General features: G+C 36.3%; 1 protein-coding gene across 1 annotated transcript; it reads left to right on the top strand.

Moving 5' to 3' along the window:
* Positions 1-16,959, top strand: LOC129002950 (ubiquitin-like protein 7). The gene is made up of 8 exons (XM_054431088.1): positions 1-377; positions 2,228-2,329; positions 4,164-4,267; positions 13,475-13,608; positions 14,276-14,441; positions 14,922-14,997; positions 15,882-15,982; positions 16,483-16,959. The coding sequence occupies exons 1-8, from the start codon at positions 236-238 to the stop codon at positions 16,684-16,686; spliced, it is 1,029 nt and encodes a 342-aa protein (XP_054287063.1). The 5' UTR covers positions 1-235; the 3' UTR covers positions 16,687-16,959.
* Positions 16,960-18,572: the final 1,613 nt, after the last annotated feature.

The following is an 18,572-nucleotide window of genomic DNA, read 5'->3' as shown; positions in this document are numbered from 1 at the left end:
TATCGTTAGTTTTATCAAAACAAAAACAGTGCTGTCGTCAAGGTTAAGTGTATCTAGTTCTATTTTCATTGCTAAAAATATCAAACATTTCTTAATACATTAACACAACAACAAATACAAGACGTTTTAATTTTTACTTCAAACAAAACTTTAACTTATTGCATTCCCTGAACTAGGAAAAAGGTAGAAAAATAAAACACGTTCACTTCCAGTGAAACAGGCATATTTAGGAAATATGGCAAATGTTGTTTTGGGAATACGGTTATCTCTGTTTGATTTTCAAAGAGTTAAGGTGGATGAAGTGGACCTCCAAACTAAAGTTGAAAAATTTAAAATAGATGTATCAGAAAAGGCCAACCTCCCTAAAGAGAGTTTAGGTAAGTTCTAGGAATACTAAAACAATATTTTATCATTTTAATTTAGGCAGCGGACGTGGATTAGGGATCCGGCAGTTACTGTCATAACCTAACCTACATAACTACTGTAAACAAACTTGTTGATAAATAGAAAAAATCGAATGAAGGTTAGATTCTGCTCATAAAATAAAATTATAAATGCCTGCAATTATAACGAAATATATACAGTTAAGAAGAAATGGCCTTCTAAGCAAAATCTTTGACAAAAAGTTAGTGTCACCGATGGGATTCGATCGAGACTCCTCTTGTACATCAGCCGGGTACTCTATCCACACCACAAACACCGATGAATGTTCATCGTATCGTTGAGGTAGTGGTGTTCCGGGCCCCCACAACTCGGTGACGTAACTGCAGGACGCCTAATCCATGTTCGGTTACCGGACGCGTATCCTCTGCGTTTAAGTTAATTTATTCTAATCCTAGGATGGCATTGAATTTGTCTAAAATTCTGTAAAGTGTTTAGTGAGTCCATGTAATTTGGGGCTTTATGGGGTTCAGGAGGTGTACCTACTCAACATTGCGTCAAGTTACTTTGATATGTGATGGGGTGTTCTGATGGGGATGGTAAACTAAATTTACCACGTTGTTAGATGAAAACCGCCTTCTAAGTATGGTTCAGTAATTGCTATCCAGTATCCAGTTTTGAGGATTACAATTCAGTTGTAAGAGGTGCTAAGGATTAGGGAGGGACCCTCTTAGGGTGTAACTTAAGTTAGTGGGTTACTGGTAAAAGTGGAATTAGGCTAAGAGTTCACCAATAAAAAATGTAGCTTTTGTAGGCCTACGTATACTTACAGTTTTTTTCACACTGAATCCGAGAATGCAATAAGTTTTGTTGGAAAGTGTTTACTTAAATGGCCGAAAAATAAAATCAAAGGCTACGTTTTCAAGTTACATTCACCAAGTTCACTTATGGTGGTGGTTAGGGCAAGTCCAAGTTTGTGCGGTGACTAATACTTGAAGAGGGTAAGGTCTGTTTTGAGCAAAGCTGGGGTTCATATATTGTATACTATTTTATATAGGTAGACTACTGTTTAGTAAATGATGTAATGTTTTGTCTTATAAATACAAATACTGTAGTATTTTGGTGTAAATAGTAGTCTAGGCTTATTAAGCCTACTATTTTACTATCAGCAAGTTTGATTAGGTTATATAACAGTTTCATTTTATAATTGATATAGGTTCAAAAATGACCTACGTTACCTAGTTAAAAAAATGAATGAATGTACTAATCGAATCTATATTTTCAATCGATAAGTTATTAGCGTATCCCAGTTAAGAAACCGTACCCCAAAGCTCTGATATGATGCAAATCAAACACTTACACTTTAACCACAACAGACGACATGTTAAAACAAACTTAGTAGGTACTGATTTACATTAAGGTAAATTAAAACTGTTCCAACCAAACCTAACTCAACATAATGTAACTTCTATAACATTTTAAAATCCCATTTGACTACAGATAAGAAAAGTCAGTAGGCTACTTTCCTGTTTAAAGGGAATATTCATTATTATCGATGATTTTTTTCTTGATAGCCTAACTTAAATTATATCGATATTTTTAAATTACGATCCGATATATCGATATTAATGAATTGAAACATATTAGCTGACAACTACAATAAATAGGCTAAATACTTATTGTCTTGTAAGATTGGCCTAGTATTAAAACTTTGCGTCTTATCATCAAACATTTTAATTGTGTCTGTAATTGCTTAGGCCTACCTTGCAATAAGCCTACAATGTATAAAATATTTTCATTAAAAACCCATTGCATGCTTATGATTTTGAAATATTTTTGATTCCAGAACTAGTTTACTGTGGGAACATTCTTGATGACGACTCCACTTTACATGCTTGTGGAATAAAGTCCGGTGTTATGATCCATGTATTAAAGAAAAAGGCAAAAGGTAAATAAAAATTACATTTTTAATTAGCCTACTTGTTGGTTAAAAGTTGACTAACTACCCATTTTAATACATACCATACTTTCTAGTAGATCACTATAATTTCTGTGGATGTGCCAATTTTTGTCTGTGGTTTGATGTTTGGTCTTGCTAGGATATGCTGATGGGTAGGATAACTATTTCCTTTTGATTTGTCAGTTTTTACTTTTTAAACCAGAAAGATCAATTCAACGTAAAGTTCATCAGTGTTGCCTACTTCATTCATTATCACTGTTATCTATTTCTAGTCTGTTATATTGTTATCACTATTACTCGTTTCCGTATTGCATCTATCAGCATCGCCAGTATTGTTGCCAATTATTATTGTTACCTAGTTATAGATTATTTATCGCCAAGCATGCTATATATTTTATTTGTTATTGTTATCTATAGTTGGTAGTCTGTTATCTATAGTTGGTAGTCTGTTATTCGCTGAGCATGTTACTTAATTATTATGATTACCTAATTAATTCAACTTTCACTCTTCACTTGTTATGACAACTGCATGTCATTTTCATTGAACACGTTTTTCATATTTTCATTTTAATCTTTGCATGTATCACTGATGTATCTGTACAACATTTATCAGCATGTAATAAGCATCTTGTCGCATGTATCACAATGTAAAACGATTGTAAAAATGGTGTTTGCCGTAAAAATAAATAAATAAATAAGTAAACTAAGTTATGAATAGCCATTTTAAATTGGAAAGAGTTATATAATAAAGTGGCAGCAGCACACTTTCATTTCAAATTATAAATAAACACACATAAAAAATTGCTTAATGAATTTGGTAGCTGAATGTGAAATCAATTTGATGTAAATCTTAAGTTAACAACAATATCTTGCAGCTTATTAGCAAATTTTCCTACAGGACAATTACTGCAGGGGGAATGGTAAGACCTAGACCTGGGTCCAATTTACTGTTTCATTTCGATGTCCCCAGAGGCCTAAAAACACCATCAGTTCGATTTCATATACATGTATATTCATATAGCCTACATGCAAATGTAGTACAGTATATGAAATTGAACAGATGCTGTTTTCATTTAGGCTATATATGTTTTTATGTATATGTGAACGTGATTACTCAAGCAATTTTGGTCTGACTTTGATTAAATTTGACATAAAGGTGTAGATCTAGCTGGATGAATTGGATTAAGTTTGTATGACCCCATCATATAAATAGTAATATCAATAGGAACAGAATGTTACATGTATATTGGAAAATAAACAGCTTAAATCATAAAAATAAACAATTACGTCACTGGCCTGAATATGTATACTAATTGCCGTAACAGCTGGCTAGGCAGTTTTTTCAACAGTTCCATTTAAATGTTAATAAAAACAAGTTTTATGTTAGGCTAATAAAAACAGTTTTATGTTAATAAAAACAGGACTTTGGTCTCTGAGGTCCTGTTTTCAAATCTCGCCACATCACCAATGGATTTTATTTGCGTGATAATGCCGCAACCCCTAGGCCTAGCCTAAAGTGAAGTAATGTGATAAAAAAGAATTCTGGACTTGTGCTTTGCGTCCTAGGACAGAAAAAAACTACTGCACTCAAACTGTAAATGCTTTCAACACATAAATATATTCGAAACATGGCAGTGTATAGCCTACCTTAAATTAAACTTCAGTTACTTAGGCCTACATGTTAAGTTATCAGTGGGGTTTGTGTTGCATTAATGTAAAAATATTTGTTTTGGGATGAAGATCATAGTGATTAGGTTGAGTAATGTTTTAAGTAGTGTTTGTTTGGTTGAGTTTTATTAATTTTGCTGTCAACAACTTTCAGAACTTCCTAAACCAACTCAAACAATGTCAGAAGTTGACATACAAAATTTGGTCATGGCCTTCAGAGCTTTAACAATGAACCCATCCTACAGGAGCTCGCTTCAGGTAAAGATAAGATTTGATGTTTACCATACATTATGTATGCTATGCAGAGATGGTTTGTGCTTAGGTCCTAGGCAATTTTAAACTAAAAAAATCCCATCAAAACATAATAATGCAGTCTACAGAAAAGAGAAGTATGTTTTTAAATAAATTTCTCCATAGAAGACAGTTTGTTTTGATGGATTTATACAGGGGTGGTGAAAAGTCCTGGGACGGCTTAATATTTTGTTAACCGTTACAGATGGAGCTATACAAGTTGGTACACTGTTACTGGGCATAAAACACCATTTCACTACAACTCATCATTAAAATAAATTAATCACAATTTTTAACGAGCCGCTAACACTTCAGGAGGACAGCCTACAAGGAGTCGGAAGAAAATCTAAAATAGAAGCATAGGTTGATATGCACATAAAATTAAAGGTTTTTATTAGTAGGATAAAAAAATGCTGCAAATTTGAACTTAAACGAACAACCTTGTCAAAATTGGCAGCTGTTCAAAGATATCTTGAATCTGCCATTTTGAATCTTTGAACGGCTGCCATTTTTTACTCAGTCTTTCTTTTGAGCCTAAATGTGTGGTATTGTATTCTAATAATTATGACCTTTAATTTGATATGCATATCGACCTATGCATACGTTTATGATTTTCTTCCAACTTCCAGCCCCGAGGAGGTAGCGTATAATAACGATGCAAATTCAATGCATCTTTGAATAGCTGTAATGGTTGTTTGTTTGAGTTCAGATTTGCAGCATTCTATTCTACTAAAAAAGACTTTTAATTTGTGAACGGTGTGAACGGTACTTTGCGTACTTCCAATTTATAAGAGCAGAGACCATCTTAAATTTTGAAATAGTGACACAAGGTGCGGGCTATGTTAACTGTACAGCGCTTGACTACTACAGCATAAATGCTGGAATTAGGATTTTAGAAAGATATTAAAAAGTGAAAGTCCTGTAAAGAAATCAAACATTTAAAACACTCTTGTGACATGAATAAAATATATTATAATGAAACGCTGAGAGTACCTGATTTCCAATTTTACTGAGTGTAGGTGTTATTGAAGCTGAAGAAGTGCAGTCGTAGAGGTGTGAAGATCCTGTCGATGAGAGAGATGGCAGCATAGGGGAGTTAGGGCCTCACTGCTGGGGGAAGAAGGCGCCTTCTGTAGGGGACGATGAGAGGATGTTGGTCGTATGTAGAGATGATGATGTGCAGAGTTGATGTAGATAAACATTAAGGAGTAAAAAAGCTATTCTCTAGCATTTAAAATTAAATAAAACATCACTTCCTCTTGAGGTTTTACCACTTTATTCGTGTGATATTTGAATTAAAAATGAAAATAAAAATATTTACACTTGGCACTGTTCTTTATGCCTTGCACAAAAATAATAAATCTTAAAATTAGCAAATTGAAATGCAAAGTAAAAATGATTTAAGACTTTAAACTGGAGCTTGATGTTTCTTGAAATAACATGAAATTTAACATGAAAAGTGAGAAATAGCTTATAAAAACTGGCGTCTTGAGGTATTTAAATTGAGAATAGTGCGGTGAACTGGATGATAAAACACTTTGTCAGACGGACGCTGAATAAAGCGGGAACGAGGGTAAATTATAAAACACTGGTAAAGAGACCACGTGCAAGAAATGCGTAATGCAATATTAACCGCGAGTACACGGGAGTTGCCACGGTGAAGACATAAGCGGAACTGGATTTAGTCGTTACAAATATCATAGCGTCTCTCCCACTCTTCAATATTTGAAAATCTGACCAATCACGTGAGGCCGTGTTATCACAAAACTGCTCGACAAAGTGCATGTCTGGAAACAGGTGACTGGACATGTCGAATACTGACCATACCGGGCCCCGTGAATCGCACAGAGATTCGCAAAAAAAAAATGAGTTAAAGTTTGTTAAAGCTCCAATTTGATGACAAACAAAATTTAAAACTGTCAAAAATAAAATGTGATCACTTCTTTGAAACTAGATAAATTTATTTTGAGAGAACTGTTCTTCATTTGGGTAAAGGTGACACCTTTACAACCGGACGTTTGAAGACTCCGTTGCTGGTCCGCACAGTGACGACTCTAGTCACACCGTCAGTGCCGGGATGAGTAGCGATTATCCTTCCTAGCGGCCAAGACTGAGGAGGTGAGTTGCCGTGGAGTAACACCAAATCGTTGATTTCGAGGTTGGGGTGATGAGTAACCCATTTAGCTCTTTGCTGAAGAGTGTGCAGATATTCTATTTTCCACCGCTTCCAGAGCTGCTGAGTAATAGATTGCACTGCTTGCCACCTTTTCAGACGGTTTAAAGGCAATTCTTCATAATTTAATTCCGGCAGAGCAACCATTGGTCGGCCGATAAGGAAGTGCCCAGGTGTCAACACCTCTATCTCAGATGGGTCGGTTGATAAGGGACAAAGCGGCCTCGAGTTAAGTATCGCTTCGATGCGAGTACACACAGTTTGAAATTCTTCCTGTGTTAATATTCTGTTACCAATAACCTTTTTTAGGTGTGTTTTCATACTCTTCACACCACTCTCCCAAATACCACCTTGATGCGGGGCTGAAGGGGGGATAAAATGAAATTTTATAGAATACTCAGAAGACAGGTCGTGTAACTTGCTCTTAGTCGATTCATTTTGAATTAAAGTTTTTATAACTTTGTTGAGATGATTGGAAGCTCCTACGAAGTTTGTAGCGTTATCAAGGTACAAATCACTTGGTACGCCTCTTCTAGAGATAAAGCGTGTGAGCGCAGCGATGAATGTATCCGTAGATAAATCTGAGACTACCTCGATATGAATTGCCTTAGTGGCGAAGCATACAAATAAACATATGTAGCATTTTACAATCTGGGCTCTTCGTAAGGTGTGAATTTTTACTTCAAACGGTCCCGCGAAGTCTAATCCAGATGTTTTGAAGCAAAACGAAGGGTTAACTCGGGCTTCAGGTAGGTTTCCCATGAGAGGACAAATAGTTCTCGGCTTGTGGCGGAAGCAAATTAGGCATTTATGTACTCGAGAACGAATTAAACTCCTAGCTGCTAATATCCAGTAGTGTTGAGAGATGAGTGACTGAAGAAGCTGAGGTCCAGCGTGTAGGTATTTTAAGTGAAAATAATCCACTATCAATGAAGAAATCTTATGAGATTTAGGAAGTAGAATCGGGTGTTTGGCGTTAGAGCTTATTTTTGCGTTTTTAAGCCTACCTCCCACTCTTATCAAATCACTTTCATCTATGAAAGGCGAGAGATGTTTCAGTTTGTTAGAACACATTTTATTGTTCTTTAAACTTTCAATTTCAGAGTTAAGATCATTGATTTGAACTATTCTGCATATTTTAATTACAGAATTTTGAAGCTCATATGAAGATAGATTTTCGCTTAGTTTGGAAGCTGGATGTCGTGCATTGTGTATAAAGCGAAGAACAAAGGCGATTACACGCACAAGTTTACTCCAGGAGGAATATTTAGACAAAAAATCTTGGTCAAGTTTACAATGTAAGGAAGTAACAAGTGTATTGTTATGTGTTATTTTGAGCTCAGGAATTTCTGAGGGATCGATTTCTTTATTCAGAGTTTTAGGCCAGTTATCTTGATCTGATAAGAGCCATTGCGGTCCTGACCACCAGAGTTTGTGAGAAATAATATCCTGCGGAAATATTCCGCGAGAAGCACAATCAGCTGGGTTCTGGTTAGATGAGACGTGTGACCAAGCTGTAGCGGGAATCCATTCTTGTATTTGAGATACTCTATTGGCTACATACGTTTTTAACTTGTATGGTTGGGTACAAATCCAATTTAAAGTTACAGTAGAATCCGTCCAGGCGTGAATGGAAGTAAGTGGCACTTGTTTGGATAAGAAATTATTTGAACAAAAATGCATTAATTGGGCGAGTAAATGCGCCCCGCACAATTCGAGTCTGGGAAGAGAAATACGCTTAAGAGGCGCTACTCTGGTTTTGGCGACAATTAGTGAAATATGCGTGTTATGGTCGGAGTCAGTAACACGTAAATAAACACAGGCTGAGAAAGCAAGCTCACTGGCATCACAAAACCCGTGCAATTGTATGTCACTTGAATTGGACATTCTAAAATGTCGAGGCAACATTATATTTTCAAGTAAATATAACTGTTCTGTAAACAACTTCCATTGCCGCAATAGGTCTGAGGGGAGGGGGGTGTCCCATTGAAGTCCTCTTGTCCACAATGTTTGGATAAATATTTTTGCCCATATCACCACAGGAGATAAGAATCCGCACGGGTCAAATATCTTTGCAATGTCAGATAACACAATTCGTTTTGTATACGTTTCAGACTGGGAAATATTTATTTTATAAGTAAAACAATCAGAGCTTGAAATCCACTGTAATCCTAAGATGCTAATCAGTGGTTGGTCTGGAGTGCGAAAAACTACAGGTTTTTCATGAAACTCGCTTGGAATGTCCTTGAGTAGAGCATCATGATTTGCTGTCCATTTTCGTAATTGAAAACCACCTTTAGCGAGAATTGATTTTATATCATTTTGAAGGAGCAAGGCATCTTCTATTGTGTCAGCGCCGAGGGCGACGTCATCTACATAAATGTGATTCCTTAAAACCTGAGAAGAGGCAGGGAAATTAACTTCCTCATCCTGAGTTAATTGTAAAATTACCCTATTAGCTAAGTAGGGACTACTTGACATACCGTAGGTGACAGTATTTAGCTGATAAATAGAAAGCTTCTTTTGTGGATCGTCTCTCCAATAGATAAACTGATAACGGCGGTCGTCCTTGTCGAGTTCGATTGAACGAAACATCTGTTTTACATCAGTAGTGAATACATATTTATAACGCCTGAAATTCGTTATAATTGTAGCTATGTCATTATGCAGTTTTGGGCCTACATGAATAACGTCATTAAGTGATAAACCAGTCGTTGTTTTTGCACTTGCATCAAAAACCACTCTTAAGCGAGTACTGGAACTGGAAGCTTTAAAAACACCGTGGTGCGGTAAAAAATAATGCGGCTTGTCAGGAATAGAATCTGTAAACAATGACATGTGGCCTGTACTATCATAATCACTCATAAAATCAGAATACAATTGCTTAAACTCAGGTTGAGTATTAAGTTTACGCTCAAGCGATAAAAAACGCCTTTTAGCATTGAAAGATGAGTCCCCTAACTTTGCGGGATTTTCCTTGAACGGAAGTTTGACAGAATATTTTCCTGTCTCAGGGTTGCGGCAGTAAGTTTCAGAAAAGTGTTGTTCACATTTAATATCTTCCTCTGTGAGTTTAGAGGGTGCGGGAGGCTGTTCCAAAGACCAAAAATTAGAAATCAATTTACTTAAATTATCCTCTTGCAGGCAATGAAGTATAATGTGATTAACAGCTAGCGTGTTTTTACAGTCCGTGGCTACAGGAGTTTTGCCGAAAACAATAAAACCAAATTCAGTGTCCAGAGCATGAGGCATGTTCTCACCTAAGCTATATTTATTCAGCTTTATTATTTCCATGAAAAGGTCAGCTCCAATGAGCATTTGAATAGGACCGCTCTTATAGAAGTGAGGGTCAGCGAGTTTGAAATTAGCCACACTTTTAATAACATTGTCGTTAATAAGTGCTGAAGGCATGTCTGAGGTTATCTTACTCAAAACTAACACTGGATGGTTAGTAGAAACTTGTTTGTTATCAAGCGTGAGAATATTTACATTTGTTACACCTTTGGTGCTAACAGGAGTAGCGGAAATACCATTTACTTGGCAGGATTGTTTAGAATGCTTTAGCTTTAGCTGCAATTTATTCACAATGTCCGTGTTAATAAATGTACAAGTGGAAGCACTGTCCACAAGTGCTCTAACAACCATTGTGTTTCCTTCAGTAGAAGTCAGTTTCACGAGCGCAGTGCCCAAAAGTGTAGTAAACAATTCATTGTTACTATTTGCGGTGCAGACGGTCTGCGAGTCATTGTTGCCGTCAGCTGATAGTGGAGAGGGGTGAGGGGGGAAGCCGGAACTGGTTTTATTCCTAGCTTTGCGAATACTGTCCGCTTCGTTATCTTTGTAGATTGCTACAGTCTGTCTACTGTTTGATGGAACTGTGTTATTAGACCTGGCTACATTTAAATGTAAAAGCGTATGGTGTCTTTTATTACAAGTACGACAAGTACTCTTGCTGGCACATTCGTTGAATTTATGCTTACCTAAGCAGTTAACACATAAGTCATGCGACTTAACAAAATTATATCGCTCTGAAGGACTTAGCCTAGCAAAATCATTGCAGGAATAGATCACATGATTGTGACTACAGAATGAACACAATATATTGTTATTTGTGTTATGAGTGGTGAGAGATACATCTTTAATGCGGGAAAACCCAGGTTTCGGCTTTACATTGCTGACATTTTGTGCATTGTGACGCACATTCTGCGAATGAATTAAATGAGCATTTTCCATAAAAGCACATTCACTTTTGAGAAATTCAATAAATTCCTTAGGCGTGGGAAGTTCCTGGGAGTTTTGACGTTTAGTTTCAAAACTAGTGCGTATTTTTATGTCAAATTTACGCAACAACAAAGTCATGAGAACTGGATTATCATCATGTATGTTTACATTCAGACTGGCTAGAGCGGAGCTGTGCTCATTAAATTGAGAGATAAAATGCCTTAATTGATTAGAACGTGTGTCAGTGCAATTAGGCATATCAATGATATGATTTATGTGAAGCGACTTTAAGATCCTAGGATTGTGATACCGCTTAACTAGCGTGTCATACGCGATGTCATAATTGTCATTAGTGAGAGGAAGAGCCTTAATTAAATTAAAAGGCTCGCTTGAGAGACAAGACAAAAGATATTGGAATTTTTCAATGTTTGTGAGCGATTTATTCCTATGTACAGTCACCTCAAAAACATTATTAAAGGCTATCCATTGAGATATGTCACCAGAAAATGTTTTTAACTGTATCTTGGGAAGCCTGACATTAGATTGGTTTGGATTCAACGAATTTGAGGTTGTATTATGTTCACTAAAGCTTTCCTCAGCACTTTGAGGGAGAAGTGGCCTTAAAATAGTTAAAATATCAAGAAATAAATCACTTATAGTAAAGTCAATACTTGAAAGTTCGGTTTCCTCAGCATCTGTGGTGGAACCAGGAGTATTAAGTACATTATCCCGTATCTTATTGTATTCAACTTGTTTTGCAGAAGTATCCTCGTTGAGAGATAACGCCCTTTGTTTATGTTTTTCTTCAAATGGGTTTAGTTCAGAGAGAGTAGTTGCATGCTCCAATAACTTTTGAAGTCTATTTTTAATTAATGTAGACTGTCGTTTAAAAGTTACGAACTTCATGATTAGCTTTTACAGTATAATTAATTGAAATGTGAACACTGCTAGCTAACAAAATAAAATAGCTACAAAAGTAAAAAATCAATTGATTTGAGTTATGTAACAAAGCTTGATTTTGCCTTTTGTAAACAGAAAAGTTATTATATTATAATCTTCATACTATCTCATTCTTAGTTTTAGTTCTTGCTGGAAAATCAGGTATTGAATTTAACTAAAAAACAGTTTGAGAGAGTTTGTCAGTAAATAAGCTTCACAAGAGTTTTAAACACTTTCTTGAAGGGTCAAAGACAAGGTTTTGCTTTTATTTAGCACTGATAAACCCAAGATCCGGCTCGAAGGACCAAGATGAACGGTACTTTGCGTACTTCCAATTTATAAGAGCAGAGACCATCTTAAATTTTGAAATAGTGACGCAAGGTGCGGGCTATGTTAACTGTACAGCGCTTGACTACTACAGCATAAATGCTGGAATTAGGATTTTTCAAAGATATTAAAAAGTGAAAGTCCTGTAAAGAAAACAAACATTTAAAACACTCTTGTGACATGAATAAAATATATTATAATGAAACGCTGAGAGTACCTGATTTCCAATTTTACTGAGTGTAGGTGTTATTGAAGCTGAAGAAGTGCAGTCGTAGAGGTGTGAAGATCCTGTCGATGAGAGAGATGGCAGCATAGGGGAGTTAGGGCCTCACTGCTGGGGGAAGAAGGCGCCTTCTGTAGGGGACGATGAGAGGATGTTGGTCGTATGTAGAGATGATGATGTGCAGAGTTGATGTAGATAAGCATTAAGGAGTAAAAAAGCTATTCTCTAGCATTTAAAATTAAATAAAACATCACTTCCTCTTGAGGTTTTACCACTTTATTCGTGTGATATTTGAATTAAAAATGAAAATAAAAATATTTACACTTGGCACTGTTCTTTATGCCTTGCACAAAAATAATAAATCTTAAAATTAGCAAATTGAAATGCAAAGTAAAAATGATTTAAGACTTTAAACTGGAGCTTGATGTTTCTTGAAATAACATGAAATTTAACATGAAAAGTGAGAAATAGCTTATAAAAACTGGCGTCTTGAGGTATTTAAATTGAGAATAGTGCGGTGAACTGGATGATAAAACACTTTGTCAGACGGACGCTGAATAAAGCGGGAACGAGGGTAAATTATAAAACACTGGTAAAGAGACCACGTGCAAGAAATGCGTAATGCAATATTAACCGCGAGTACACGGGAGTTGCCACGGTGAAGACATAAGCGGAACTGGATTTAGTCGTTACAAATATCATAGCGTCTCTCCCACTCTTCAATATTTGAAAATCTGACCAATCACGTGAGGCCGTGTTATCACAAAACTGCTCGACAAAGTGCATGTCTGGAAACAGGTGACTGGACATGTCGAATACTGACCAATGAGCATATCAACCTACGCTTCTATTTCAGATTTGCTTTCGACTCCTTGTGGGCCGTCCCACATTGAAGTTATAGTAAAATAGTGTTTTATGGCTAGTAGCAACAGGGTACCAACTTGTATCTGTAATGGTTAAAAAAATATTAAGCCGTCTTGTAGACTTTTAACCACCCCTGTACATGTAGAAATATAGGAATATGGTATATGAAATTTTGCTCCTACAAGTATCCAGTATTTAACCATATTATTGCATAAAGAAGTGTTATCATTCCATGCACAGTTCAGTAGTCAACTCTCGCTTACTAAAAGTTTAGGGGACTGTGATTCTTTGGGTACCTATGTGTAGTTGAAGGTATTAAGGCCATTCTTGGTTAAATTTTACTTACAGAGATAAAGAATAGTGTACTGGTACCTACTACATTTATTACAGAATCTACAAAAACTAACCTTTTTTGGACTTTGTCTAGAAACTGAGTCGCCCGGACATACTAGACAACATCGTACAGATCACGCCAGGTCTCAGCCAAGACCCTGTAGCCATCTCCATGATACAAGACTCCGAGCTCCTAGTCCGTATGGGTGACATCGACACTGTCCGCAGGTAATGTTGCTAACAATACAAAGGTTCTCGATTTGTCCCCGAAAAATAAGTATCTTTTTGATCTTTTGAAACTGAACCCAGCTGTTCTTGGCTGAGAAGCAGCTGATTTTAGCCAGTTACAAAGCCAAACAAGATATCTTACTATACTCTACACTATAACTTATCCCTAGCAGCTCCCCCATCGACACTGAATCACATAGTCCGTTGAATCTAAACTTGGAGGACTAATTTTGATAATCTTTAAAATTGCACTCGTCCAGTTCGGCCAACGGTGGCATGGTTACTAAGTTGGCTAATGCTTTGCTCCGATGAGCGTAACATTTCGGTCTTTCTACAATTGTGAATTTGAATCTCGTACATGTGCAATCCATATTAAGCTTACGAATGTGTGGCTTAGCAAGTGGTAGGGCCCACTTGAAATAAACTGTGTCCGGCTTGGATGGCAGTGATTTTAATGATTGCACACAACAACTGTTTTGCTTCTTTGTTACACAAGTGAAGAAGACACCTAGTTTTTCTTTTGGTTTCATATTGTATTGACATAACGTGTCAAAATGCATTTAAAATAAAAGAAAAAAAACTTAATAAAAACAAAATTAATAATAGAAAATATATTCCGACGTCAATGTTTTTTGTTGATATTAATTTTTTCATATGATTTGCAAAGGATCGTAGAACTCCACCCGGCTCTGGCGGAGGCGGCCAATCACATCGCAGCGGCAGTACACGAGGAGGCCATCACAGCCTCTGCGACTACACAGCCAACCACCAGCTCCGGCTACTCATACTCACTGGACGCGCTCAGCGACGATGAGGAGATGGACTCATCTCAGGTAGAACCCTATGGGTACAAATTTGAAAAAACAGGCCTTTTGTTTGAAACAGTGTGGCTACACTGTTTTAAGGAATGTGAGTGTTCAGTTTGGATTTTTTTGTAATTTTTTGAAAGTTAGCCAAGTTACTTTTTAAAACAGATTGTGGTGAATATTTTTTCAAAAATTTGTTAATCAGCATGTTAATCAGCATAATAGGCCTACACGTTAGTAATTTCACAAAAAGTAAATAAAGTATGTCTAATAACATTTGAAACTATGTATATTAACACTTACTAGTAGTGTTGATCGATTTTGATTGGACACTCCAATAATCATCAGACCCAATAGGTGAAAATCTAGTTGTTTTTGTTTTGGTTAAAGACTATCAAATTAAGTTAAAGAGTTGGCTTCAGGCGTGAATTAAGGTTGTGTGGTTGAAAAGTAGTTTGGTGGTGTGTAAAACGCTTTACTTTTCATGTTCTATTTTCAATGTTTCAGTCATCTGACTCCCAGCCTGCTAACCGACACGCTATCACTGCAGCCCAACTGGCCAGTGCCCTGGCATCCGCCAACAGTAAGTGCATTCCTTAGGTTTATCTTGAAGCTATTTTGATAAAAATTTAAGTTCTCCTTAATATGGCAAGTCATCAGGATACTATAACAATCCCATAGATCGGAACAGGACAAAATTAATTTCCGACCTAATTTTGGGATTAAGGTAGAGGTTGGATAAATACCAGGTCAGCATAATTTCACAGCAATCGGAGTAGATCAGAATTTTGCCTCGAACAAGGAAGACAATCCATAGTTACATGAAACAAGATGGAAATAAATTAACGACAATATATTGAACACGTTTTACCAGAATCAGAAGAAATGACAGCATACAAGTTTTTGAATTTAACTTTTTTAGTCAAAGGGCTTGAGTTATATTGCCGCTAAGTGTTGGATGATTCTGCATTAATTTAAATAATTTGTAACAGCAGATGGAGGCTTATATGGAGTGGTCGGGTGTATTTTCTCTACATTATTTGTAGGATGATATTCCATAAAGTTAAGCAAAAAAACAATTTCTTGCAACATTTTCTGAGCCTGGAATCTCATTTCGTCATCAGGTGTTAAAATATCTTAAACACAACAACATACTCAAACACATACAGCTGTAAATCCACAACAGTTGTAGTCAAAACAAGAACAAAACAAAAAAACTGGCACGTCCGCACAAGATGGTGGTTCAAGCAAGACATTGTGATTACTTGTTTACTAATCGTGATTGCAAAATGTATGCAACAATCAATTACATTATCTTACTAAACCAAAAATAATGGACTTAAAACTAAAAAAGTATTTGTCTTGGTTTGAAATAACAAAGATCCTTATTAAATCTTGTCCTCTTTTTTGGAAAAAATGTGCATAATATTCTAATGGCAATTGATAAATGAACAATTTATCTTGCAGGCCCAAGTCCTGGAGCTCTTCAGTCTCAGGATGGAGGGGGAATCACCTCGGAGATGTTTAACCAGGCTATGCAGAGGGCCATTGCCAGTGTTGTGGGACAGGTAAAACAGTTTATATTGATGTTTGTTTGGGGAGAATTGCAGGAATAATAGGAGATATTTGCCTCAGCATGAGTTAAAAAAGTTAGAAATGTGGTTTTATTTCAAGTAATTTTAGAGGTGTTTTTTTCGGATTATAGATGTTTAGATATGTATTTTTAACCTCAGTTTGGGATAAACTGTAGACCTATTGGATTTGATTTTTTAAAACATTCTCTTCTTTTGGTTTTTAGAGGAAAAACACTTGGGTCATGAATATTAGGCTTCTACAGTATACAGGAAGGATGGATTCACAACTAACTAGGCTACTCAAGAAAAGAGGTTGTCGCCTCGACAAGGAAACACTATCTGAAGGAAGTAGTTCTGAATAAGCCCTCTTGTAAGTGTGAAATATCAAATTAATTGTGTTGTGAACTGACCTCAGGAACCAAAGTCCCACACTCTACCACTAGACCAGCTTGCACTCATGTAGTAAACTCATAATTTGTCACATGTTTGCATAGCCTGGCACACCAGCGCCAGAGGCAGATGCTCCTGAGGGAGGCGCCGGGACTCTGGGACAAGCGCAGCTGGCGCAACAAATGCAGCAGATGAGGGAGCTCGGCCTGACAGACGATGCTGTCAATCTGCAAGCTTTACAGCTGGCTCAGGGCAACCTACATGCAGCTGTCGACCTGGTGTTCAGTGGGGCTATCTCCCCTCCGTGAAAAAACATGTGTGGTCTAGGAGAAAACTATGTTGAAATGTGGTGTGCTAAACTAAAATGGAGACAAGATTGGTTTATGTGATCTTACAACAAATAAAGATGTGTAAATTTTGTTCTTTAAAACACATTAGGCTTATCACTGTTTGTTTTACATCCCAAGCAGACTGTCTTGGTTGAATTTGTACTTTTGAGTTTAATTTAGATAACTTGTTTAACAAGATGTTTATACCTTTTTGATTGAGATTAAACACTTGCTTTATTATTGTTACAATTAGTTCAAGTGTGATTCTTCTACAATCCTGCACAAAAAACTAAAAGACAGAGAACTAAGATATAGAGGATACATTCAATGATACACTCAGACTAAGTGGTGCCTATCACCAGTCGCTGGTGTCTTGAGCAAATCCTATTCGTTGTCCTCTTCCGCTCTCCTTTCCCCCCTCGCCTTCACTTACTACAGCGCTGACACAGTAGGAAGACCCTATGCACTACAACTGCTGTAAAAAAATGTGACCATTGCCGTTCAGGCTCTTCCTTGCTCGGTACAAGTACATCCGCTCCACCATACCAGAGCTAATGGGCGAAACTCCTCTGTAGCTTACTTCTTTGTGAATAAATATAAAGGAACACGTCCTCCTCAAATAATATATACAAGGGGACCAATGTGCAAATTGCACCTTTTTAGCGAATTTCCCTATAGGGAAGTAGCTATTACCGTAGGTGGCATGGTAAGACCTAGGTGCGGGACCGATTTACTTTTTCATTTTGATGTCCCCAGAGGCCAAAAACACCATTCGTTCAAATTTTTATATATGTATATATATATATATATATATATAGATTTATATATATATATGTGTGTCCGTGAACACGATAACTTGAGTAATTTTTATCCGATTTTGATGACATTTGGTTTGAAGGTGTAAGGCAGGATAAACTTGAATGAGTTCGCGAACCAGCATGATCGGACCATGGGAACGGGGTTTTATGGGGTAAAAATGGGTTTTTCTAATTTTTGACCCTACAAACGAAAAATTTCCCAATTTCTCTTCAGACCTTCTTAAAGAGCTTAAAAAAACAAATAATTTAGTATATCAAAGTGTTTTTGTACTATTATTAGTTACGGAGAAAATTCAAATAATTGTTATTTTAAAATTCCCATGTTATTCTTATGGGGAATATTGTAAAATGTTGTAGTCTGCTTGTTTATGGATATATTTTGATCAAACTTGGTAAATTTATTTATTTTATACTAAGTTATTAATATTTCTCTATAAAACACACTTTTTACCCTCCCTGTAGCAGCAAGCCTATGTACTCATTAAAATTAATGTTTATTAAATACAATTAATTGAAAATCTATTCAGGCAACTGGAAATTCGCTTAGTCGGCAGGTTTGCTGCGGCGGGGGTATTATAGGATTCAAAACTTAATTCCAAGGTTTTTTCCACAGCATCAACGCATACTTCCCTTATGTAACTATTCCAATCTAGTACGGTGCTCTTCTTAATTTCTTATTGCCTTGCACAAAAGTCTATTGATGTTCTTCACACCAAAAATATATAAATCGAACTATAGTAAAACTGTAATCTGCTACAAATTTCAAACTCTATAGACCTACTTTGTTTTTGCATGTACGTTGCATTTCCAGAATGGTTTTTCTTCATAAAAATATTATATCATATGACCATTAGTACATTGACATCACAATGTACAAAACCTTTACATTTTAAAAATCCAATTGCACAATTTTTGTTTGATGGTAAATTTCATATTAACATTTTGTAACTGAAATTATTATATTGCATGTTGATACTGAACAATATCTATCGTAGTTGTCAGATGATATGTTTCAATATCGATATTTCAGATCAAAAAATAAAATAT

This window comes from Macrosteles quadrilineatus, unplaced genomic scaffold, assembly GCF_028750875.1.
Source record: "Macrosteles quadrilineatus isolate MER2022 unplaced genomic scaffold, UCM_ALF_1.0 Scaffold_9__3_contigs__length_116548681, whole genome shotgun sequence".
NCBI lineage: Eukaryota > Metazoa > Arthropoda > Insecta > Hemiptera > Cicadellidae > Macrosteles > Macrosteles quadrilineatus.
The sequence above is the reverse complement of the archived record's forward strand: the minus strand, read 5'-3'. Positions and strand labels throughout refer to the sequence as shown.